This window comes from Xiphias gladius, chromosome 10, assembly GCF_016859285.1.
Source record: "Xiphias gladius isolate SHS-SW01 ecotype Sanya breed wild chromosome 10, ASM1685928v1, whole genome shotgun sequence".
In the NCBI taxonomy this organism is placed as follows: Eukaryota; Metazoa; Chordata; class Actinopteri; order Istiophoriformes; family Xiphiidae; genus Xiphias; species Xiphias gladius.
In genome coordinates, this window is record NC_053409.1 from 13,693,816 (window position 1) to 13,704,292 (window position 10,477).

At 41.2% G+C, this 10,477-nt stretch overlaps 1 protein-coding gene across 8 annotated transcripts in view; it reads right to left on the reverse strand.

The window, feature by feature from the left end:
• Window positions 1–3,324, reverse strand: part of eml1 (EMAP like 1) — a 54,757-nt gene extending 51,433 nt beyond the window's left edge. For 7 of the 8 annotated variants that reach the window (XM_040136716.1, XM_040136714.1, XM_040136713.1 and 4 more), the window contains exon 1: window positions 2,797–2,969. Coding sequence is in view for 1 of the 8 variants with exons in the window: in XM_040136715.1 (XP_039992649.1) it covers window positions 2,797–2,824 (28 nt within the window). In the remaining 7 variants the exon portion in view is untranslated. Of the gene's footprint in view, window positions 1–2,796; window positions 2,970–3,268 lie in introns of those variants that run through there. The other variant, XM_040136718.1, reaches the window with a different exon arrangement.
• Window positions 3,325–10,477: the final 7,153 nt, after the last annotated feature.

The window sequence follows — 10,477 nt, forward strand, 5'->3', positions numbered from 1 at the left end:
AGGGCCGATGTCAGCGGGCCATGACGCTGTCTTCATCGCTCATCTGCATTTTAGAACACTCTCACTCCAGCATGCCCACACACACACATATGCACACACACACACACACGTGTCCATGTACAGCATCTGTATTGCAGGTGGTGGCAACTGGATGCTGATGGTTTTTCTCTCACATAAAGACTTGTCAGCTTCCACTGATGCCCCCATAAGTCTCAGTTATCAGCCGGTGCTGCTTTTCACTTTTCACCAAACTGATCTCCTTGGAAACACCTACCACCTTGCTCCTCGCCCCTTCATCCTACTCTCCCTGTCTCCTTTTCATTTCCCACTCACTTCTCCCCTTTTGCTATATATCATTTCCCCCACTTTAGTACCTCATCCCCTTTTTTATCCCCAGCCCCGTCTTTATCCTTTTTTCCTGTTTAACTTACAACTTTTCGTGACACTCTGCTTTTCCTTCACTCCATGAGCAGTACCACCAGCCATAAAATAGGCTATTACTGGCACCTGCAGGACATTTGTTGAACTGCAACAGTTTATTTCGTCCTCTTTCTGAAAGACAGTGCTTAGAACCGAATGTGTAAGTCCACTATGGAACTTAAACAATCAAGTCTAACGCTGACTATCAGGACGTAGCTACATCCTGTCACTGCACACATTTATTTCCCTTAGAGCCTATAATTACGACACAGTAACAATCCTCCAAAGTAACCCATTAAGATAAAATAACACTTAAAACATCAGTACATTATTTGCAATTGACAACCTTGGGGTGTTGACATTGTTTCCAAAACAATTTGGACATTAATGTGTTTTGTATATTGCTCAGTGAAACCAATGATTCAGAATCTAGAAACTTCCTTGACTCCCAAGCTACTAGGCTATATTTCCAAAAAGGTTGTTTCTACCTGTACCGTTTCATTCAGATGATTGTGCTCAACATATACACTTCTTGTTATCCTCTTCAGTGGCACGGATTCTTAGTGGGCTGCCAATTGCATCACCTTTGCACACAGGCATCTGTTTTTTGAAGAACAGAACTTATTTTAAAAGAGTACTCCACCCATTGAGCATTTAACTGCAATAACATTACTGGGTTGGACTCATAATACTCATGAAGATTAAAAGAAAAGGGAGCAGCCTTTACACAACTTTTTTTTTTTTTTTTAAATATGCAGTTGTACTCCCAAAGACCCATAGACGGGTCAAATCGGTGGAGTTCCCCTTTAAATTCTGGTAAAGATCTCAAAGTTTGCAAATGTGCCAAATGTTTAAATAAAAGTAATGAGGCATCTCCTCACTGAAAATAGTGCACAAGAAATTCACAGTTCCCCTTTGATGCATTTGTGCAGCCATGAAATTGACACCTTGCATTTGAATATTCTACTCAACAATCAGACACAAAATATAAGCTAAAAATATTATCAGTGTGGAAAAAAGACATTGAACCTGTTACTCTAAAGCTACACAAGGGGTCATTTTAATGTAATATTGGTCTTTAAGTGGTTAATAAGTTTGTGTTATCTGCGTGTGGAGCAAACAAGGACAGGACACACTGACTTAGGGCTGTTTCGGTGTGTTAGTAAAAGAATCAAAGTTATTTAGCCGATCAAGCTTGATGGCATTTCCTGGTAAATGTGAATGATGTGATATGATAATGGAGGTGTGGTCAGATGATGGTCAGCTGCCTATCAAATGCAATTACCACAAACTTGGCAGTTGTTGCCAAGGCTGCGGCTTATGTAACTGACAACATCAAACACTTTTCATGCTGCTTAGTCACGTTTAATTATACTGAAGAGGGAACCATGCATGGATTGAGCCAGGGAGGAACCAGGAAAAAGAGGGGATAAAAGGACAGGGAGGGAAGATAAAGAGGAGGCAGAGGGAAAGGGGTAAGAGAATGAAACATGGGCAAGTGAAAGAACATGACAAGGGAAGGTTTCTATTTGTAACTGATTGTTTCTGTTAGTCTGTCAGCCGGGCGCTTGTAATGTTTTAGCTCCTCTGTCAGCTCGGGTGCACTTGAGGGAAATGACCCTTCATTTAATGCGGAAACACACACACACACACACACACACACACACACACACACACCCATACAGAAACTCACACATCGAAGCAGACACTTGCAGATACAGACAACATATCTTTGTAGCATTTGAGCCCATAGCCCTGGAACAGCCAGGTCACATGCAGCACTGTTGTGTCCACAGATCTTTCAGGAACAGTGGGAGGGACTGACGAGATGCACAAGACGTACTACGAGTTTTCTACCTCCATCCAGCCTGACCTTTTTTCTCTACTGTCTCTCTCCTCTCTTTCATTTTCTACATATCTCTGATTAAAACTTCTGCAAAGTCGTTCCAAATTATTTTGATGAAACCAGAGGGGAATTGCTCCAAGTTTCCATATAAGGGCCCAAACTGAACAGGCCCATCTTTGCAGCTGAATTCTTGCTGGGTGAGCTGTCCCAGTGGAGGGCCTAGACTAAAACAGGATTGGCCAAGAAAGACCCCTGCCCTCAAACATACACACATTGACAGAAAACACACACACACACACACACACACACACACACACACACACACACACACACACACACACACAGACACACACAAACACACACACACACACACACACACACACACACACACACACACACACACACACACACACAAACACTATGCAGACTTTGACATCCAAACAATTTACAGACATGTATGCAAACATATGCACCACATACATGTGCACACTTCCATGCAGGAGTCACGCAGACTCTCTGTTTTGTCTTACCCATTGTTAGCCCCTCACAGTCAGACATGGCCACAGAGAGTGAAAAGGATCAGGACAGTGTCCTCTCTTGTCAGCTGAGTCTCTGCAGCTTGTTGCTTCTGTATCTGTGCCTCCCTGTTTTTACTATGCTCTGTTAGGCGCTCTCTCTGTTTAGCATTCTTGCTTTACTTTCTATCTCCTTGTCATCCGACTTCTCTCTCCCTCTCTCAACAATCTGTCCAGTGGCCAGTAGATATGCCAATCAAACATCACACACTGTACTATTGGATACTAAATTTGTAACTAACAGTCCTCCCTTGGGATACTGTTTCCCTTAAATATGGCAGGCCTATTTGGATATGATTTCAGTGATTTTCTCGTAAATCTACAACACAGATCTCAGCAGTAAAATCAAATAAAACAAAGAAAATTGTTTTCTTTCACACAGTTTGCAACAAAACAAGAAGGTAAGGCTTTCCTTTCACAAACTCACCATGAAATTTTCAGAATCACAGTTGTTTTCCAGTCGAATTTTTCTGTACCCCTTGATCCTGTAACAGAAAACATGAAAACTTCCAGTAAACCGCTTATCCCTTGAGAGACAGGTTGGCCAAAACATGGCACTGTAACTGAAGAATTCAGTTGGTTTTTTTTTGGCAGTAGTAGCTTTTGTTTCCTGCGAGGGGCGCTAGTGTCTCATTGACTAGTAGCTCCTTCATGTTAGCAGAAATTCTTTGTTGTCTCCAGTTCCTCAAGTGTCCTGGATACCAAGAAATATGGAGGGTCAAGTAACTCTGTAGACAAGACTGCGATTCTGACAGCTAAACTTAATCTCGGTGTTCTGTTTTATTTCCATTAAACAAGCTAGGAGCCATGTTTATGAGTAGCTGCAATTTATACCGAACTCAGGAAGACAGCCAGGGAAGCAGAACAACAGAGATAAAGTTCTCTATTTAGCAGAGAGATGAAGTTAAGAGGTGACATAATGAAGAATCCATGAAAGGGAAAAGCAGGGGAATTAAAGGTCACAGCCAGCTTTGTCTCTCCTTATTAATCCTTTTATGGCAGAGGAGACAAAGGAAAGTGCTTGCCAGGCACTTCGTAGTGCTGCACAGCTTATTGGCCCACTTCAGTGCAAAAATGTTCCGCAGAACATACTTTACGCTGTGCAGCTTTGATTAAGCTCGCCGACCTTTCCACGCACTCATTCCTGAATTACTTTACAGCTTACTCAGCTGACCCTTTGTCACTTGACTGAGAGGATTATCAGGAGGGAAGGGTCCAGCATGTGACGAAGTGGGGTCAGATGGAAGACTTGTCAAGCGGTACCAGTGTCACAGAGGTTAGGATTTAGTGTTAGGGGACCAGGGTTATCTTGAGATTTGAGAGAGAACACAGGGGAAGACATGTAGAGGGGTTTCCTGCTCTGATGTCTGTTCGCCAGACCTGTCAGTGGACCCCACCTCCCACCCAAACCTAACACAGCACCCCAGAACCAGCTTTGATGTTTGATCTCCAACTCTTATTTGCAGAAGAGCTTGAAGGCTCTTTTGCAAACGTAACCTAAACCTTCACCCCACAGAGACCTCTCGACCCCTCTCACTCTGGCAAACAGAAAGTGGACCATCCACCACTGTGACTGTTTTTACACACTGGTGAGCACATGCAATTACTTCAGCTGAGGTAATACTCTCCACTGTCCAGAATGGTGAACCAATTATGCTTAATTAGATTGTAAAGTAGTTTAATACGAGTTGCCAGGACCTATCTTGCAGTGGGTATAAACATTGCAAAGTTTACATGAAAACAAGAAACTGGGGTATGAGGAGAAGTCCGTTTAGAGAGAAGCCAACAGAAGCAACATCAGAGGGGTAGCAATAATTGCACTGTGATTTATCCTGAAACCAGATGGATAGTGACCGTTTGTAATTTCCCTCAAAGCAAGTGTGGTGTACTTTTCCCGTGCCACTTATCCCTCTCTGTGTACAATCCCCATGTGCACTTGGTTCACGGAGTAACAATTTCACGATAAAATGCTTATTACCTGATAAAGCCTCTTCAAAAATGATCTAATCTGTATACCGTGTCATATAGTACATGCAGACATACTGTAATCGCTTTTCCACCACTGTTAACAGATGATGAAGGTATTTCCTCCACTTTTGAATTTGAATCTGCTGAGTTATTGTGTCTGTTGTAGGTATATTTACTGTCTTCATTCACAAACTAGATGGTGACCTCTCTGATATGTCACCTTTTCTCTTCTGTTTATGTCTCTCCATCAAAGGTCTTTGTTTCTCCCAGTCTTGGTCGACCTCCGGCGAAACCACTCTCTCTTTCTACCAAGATGTTTTTTTTTCTCTCTCCTCCCCTGTGTCAGTCACTTTGTCTGTCGCTGTCTACATCAGTCTCTGTCTCTTGACAGGTCGCTATCACTGTCTTCAGTTCACATCTTGCTCAGTGCACCAGTCCGTCTTTCCTGATATTTCTGACAACATGTTACTTATCTGTAAGCTGATTATTTTACCTATTTACGAATCTTCACTTTTGTCTTGTCTCCAAGTTGTGTTTACAACTGTCTGTGCTTAATGAATTATAGTTAATATAAGTTGTTCATTAAAAAGGAATTTATTAATGTTCATAAACCAAATGTATGAAAAAATATGTAATTACTCTTATCTCACCGATCTTATTATTTTATGCTATATATTGATGGAAACATAATTTCTCCGCAGTATCATTTTTTTGAATATCGGCTTGCCAACACATTGCGCACACAAATGGTATATAATTTTCCTGAGTTTTTGTGTAATTTTGCTGTGTCTAATCATTAGACTTATGTTACTAATGGTTTTAAGGCCTAGCAGTGTTAAACTCATTAATAGATAAATAACTTAATGAATAATGAAATAAATGTATCCCTTTAGTAATCATTTCGTAGTTTTTTTAAACATATTTTAAAAGCACATTTAATTCTAAATGTAAATAATCATTTTTGAAAGGTGACAATTTATTTTATTAATTATACTCAACCTTTTTAAATATGTATAATTAATGAAGCGGCTCTCAACACTTTCCATCGTTAGTCTGTTCCCAGCTAAGCTGCAGCTTAAAGTTTAAGACCTTCAGTTTAAGTAAAATCCTGTGTTTTCTTCAAACAACAATGATGTACTCTTGTCACAACACTTACAAAAGTAAAATGAATTGTGACCGTATATCACAATGCACTATAGGGGAAAGCCAAAAGGGAGTGCAATTAATATGAGTGAAAAGGCCTCTAGCCTATTTTAATGGGTATATGTTAATGATCCTCCAATGGGAGCAGCAGTTGTATATGCAGGTACTAATGAACTCTTAATAGTGTTAAATCTAACAGCCTCTGAATGATTCCACTAACTGTTTTATGGCTGTGTGGGCAGAACCCTAATTGGGGACTTGTGGCAAAGAGCTGCAGTTCACAGCTCTTCACAGGTTTAACAACCTACACAAGGCAACTGAAGCTGCACGTCATTGTACCAGAGACAAGTATTGCAACTGCAATTACTGGATAGTTAGTTACTTGGTTAATATCAATTGTCAAGTGTTTTGGCCATCAAAAATACAGCAAGGGATCTGTTAACACATATAAAAAGCTAAAAGAAAGATATCAATGATACACAACTTCAAGTAACGTACTATAATACTATATATTTATGTGCAAAAATTTTAATTAATTGTGCATCGAATATCAGAAGGAAGAAACAGTGCTTTTTTTGATTTTGATAAAAGGGCTTTTTCTCTCATCTCCCAAATATCTAACATCTGATAAACCGGAAAAATGTAAGTAGAGAAAGTTTATGGATTAATACCATTACAGTGAGGAGAGTCTTTGCTAATTGTGTTCAAAATGAAGAAGTCAAATTTTGTGTACAAAACAAGAACTAGGCTGTTTCAAGAAATTGGAACATCTTATCAAATTAAAAGTCCCGAATGCATAAATTCATTTAATTTGTGTATAATTCTGTAACTCAGGGGGAGTCAAAGGATGTATTTGTGATAGAAGATTAACTGTAGAGGAGGAAGACTTCCTCTGGCTGGGGGCAATAATCCCCCCGCTGAGAAATGGCCGAGGTGTGACGGAGGGGATTCCAGAGAACGCAACAAAAGGCAGGCACTTTGATTTGAAAAGCAGTGGTAGTTGGCAACACACACGCAAACACACACACACACACACACGCACACGCACACACACACACACACGCACACAAACCACAATTCCTGATCTTCAGCTGCCCCGCCCTCAGGTCTCAGCCAGTTGAAAGATGGGGGAAACTCCAGATGCTTCACAGCAGTTGTGGGCTGTGACTTGGAAGAAGACGGGAGCGGTGGAAGACTGGCAGGCAGAGGACACTGATGGAGACTTGGAGTTATATGTGGAGTGGAACAATTTAACAGCAGTGGCGGAGGCTTAAATTAATAGTAAAGTGATGGAGTTTTTTTGGCCTGAAGGAGCGTTTCAAACAGAGAGGGAGGGCAGTGGCAGCAGCAGAGGTGGACGGGTGGGGTGAAAGGAGGTTCCAGAAACTCTCTATGATGGATGGACTGGTGAGGAAGAGACGTTGGGGGTTGGGTCGTGGTTGGGGTGAGGGGACTTCAAAAGAAAAATGACCCAGCCTGCTGCTGCGATGTAGCGGGAGGGAATGCAGGGCAGAGGAACATGTGGGGATCTCATAACGAAAAAAGGTTTCGCAATACCCACAAGTGAGGCTGCCCCAACAGAGATTTCCATTGAAGATACAACACTGAACATCAAATAAATACACTATTTTCAAGCTTTTGTGAAATATACTTTTAAAGCTGTCTCCTAATTTTTTTTAAATTTTTATTTCAATACACCATTTTCAGGCAAATTGTGCAGCACTGTAGTAACCAGTTTTGCCATATACCAGATAACTATACAGTGGGTCCATGGAGATGTCACTGGATACAATGTTGAGCTATTACACCTTTTAGGTTACTTCAGTGGCTTTAGTGGTAGGCATAAACCTTTGACTGGGGTTAACTTCAGGGCTCTAAAACATGATCCAAGGCCCTCCCCACTGCAGACAGAGAGAAATGAAAACCTCTCCTCCTCACACACATCTACTTGCTCTCTGCTTCAGGGCCTGCTAAAGCCATTATGACTCTGAAAGAGATAGCATCAGCTCCAGGCAGACGGACAAATACTTAGTTAGTGAGTTAGATATACAGACAGCGACCGGCAAACTAAGAAGCCTCTGTGCTCGGAACAGGACGGCTAAATGTCTGGCTACTCTTCAGAGGCTCTCAGGTGTGACCGGCCGGTCCCTTGTGTACCGCAGCCACGGCGGCAGACAGGCACAGAGGTGTTTCTGTGAGCCTGGAGTTGAGTGAATATCTGCTCTATCTCTCCCGTCACAGGCTGCATACGCTCCTGCAAGCAACTCAAACACAAGCCAGATCTTCTTTCCTGCAGAACTATGCAGGCTTTCACTGAGTTAATGCATATTTTAAGGCTGAGCCAAGGTCAAACATTTTGCCAAAGACCTGCCTGACGCGTAATTTCTCCCAGCAACTGCGGTTTCTAGCATTTGATGACAAACTTTGCATTTGAATCAAAGACTTTAGCCAGACCACAAAAGCACTGCACAAGGATTTTAAGAGAGGATGATGGAGGCTCTGGTTCTTAGCTTGGACATACATGTATTTCTCTGCACTAACACTGTTACATTGGTGGAGCCTGAACCCCACAGAAGGGGCCCTAATGTCCCCCTCTCTGCACATGCAGACATACATATGCGCGCACACACAGAACTCTTCCCTAAAATTGCTGATGGCTTGTTTTCATGAACATATATTATTTCCAGATGGAGGTCATGAATAAAACCCGACGGAAACAAGTCGAGTGAAACTGGAAACTTAAAAAAACAGAAACGGAGGCGTATGGAGCTGAGGAAAAAAAACAATCTTTCTCCTCCCCCGCTGGTTCCGTGAACCTTTCATGAAAGACCAACTTGTCAATTACACGCTTAAAAACAGAGGGACACTCCACCACACATGATCATGACGACAGTAATACCACATGATCATTTTAAATGTTTCACCGCAATGCAAACATGAATACATCCCTAAACCAAAAATTACTTTCATAACAAAACAAACATGCCAAAAAAAAGGGGGCTCAGAGCAGCTCAACCTTCAAACCCTGCACGTATTTCCAGCTTTCCAGCTAAATAAACAAAGTCAGGAAAGAAAGGGAATACTTTCAGACTCAACTGAGAATACAAAAACTAGGCTGTGAAAACCTCCTCTGGAACAACCGCAGAACACGGTGCTGATTCACCAATCCCAGGCTCCTCACCAAACCAAGAAAGATGCATTGTTATGCCGTAAATGTACATTGCATTTCAGCTGAATAACCTAATGAATATATTACCACCCAGCATTTGGGACGTGTTTCAAAACATCTGAGCATAAAACAACATGTGCAAGCTTTATACGAAGCCAGAACATCCATTAGCTCTGTCAAAAACATTGCCAAGACAAACCATTTAGACGCCAGACATTCTCTTCTCCGAGCTGATGTGGAGGAGGATGAACCTCAGCTGTAAGTTTCAATAAATTAAAGCTTATCACTGAGAGAAATTCAAGGGATGTGCTATGTATTATCAGTGTGAAGACATTAAGCTTTAAAAGTAATGTAGTGTGACCATTTTACTGAGTTGACTTTTGAGTCCTAACTTCCATCTGTGTACTGGAGAAAACAAAACAATTTAAATTTTACATGGGGTTATGCGCCAAACTATTTCATGGCAGGGACCAGTAACTTTTCTCTAAAACCGCGTTACCTTTGGACAGAGCCAGGCTAGCTGATTCCCTTGATTCCAGTCTGTATGATAGTTTAAACTAACTAGCTGCTAGCTATAGCTCTATATTCAGAAAAAAAGGACTTCGCTTTTTTCCCAAAACTATGCTTTTTACAGTGTAAATAACTAAACTAAACAAAACCAACTAGCTGCTTCCAGTCTTTGTGCTAAGCTAAACTAATCAGCTGCTCGTGGTAGCCTCATGGTATCAATCTTTTCATCTAACTGTTGGTAAGAAAGCAAATGAGCACATTTCTCAAACTATTCCTTTTATTTTTTTTTACTTATTTTTTTTTTATACTGAAATCTTTGAGGCTAACAGCAGTTCTTTCAGTCAGGTTTTAAGTCTATTTACTGTAGCACAGATAAAACACACAAACTCTTGTGTGGGATTATTCCCACCACCATGCAACCAGTCATCAGTCCTGCTGTGTTGCTCCAGTGAGTTGGTTTGGTCTTATCTAATCTTACTCAGACTCCTTATCTCCAGAATCAGACTCTAATCAGCCAGCTTTGTCCAGACAAAAAGGGGCCAACATGAGGCAAAGAGGACCCTGAGGCCTCCCCGGTGTCTCAGCCATAAAAGTGTAATTTGTAGACAGGACATGTCTTTTCAAGTCAGTGGTAGTGGTATAGCTGAATGGTAAAGGAATTACCACAAAACTATCTGGAATTTGCAGTATCTACTCTTGGTATTCTTTTGTTTCTGATTTTTTTTTACTCTGTTTTTACTACTTTTGAGCCAGATGCTGGATAATTCCAACATCAATTGATGTTATGGTATTAGAATTATTGAGAATTTAAACATGTTTTGTGATTTCTATTGACCAAAATTGAGC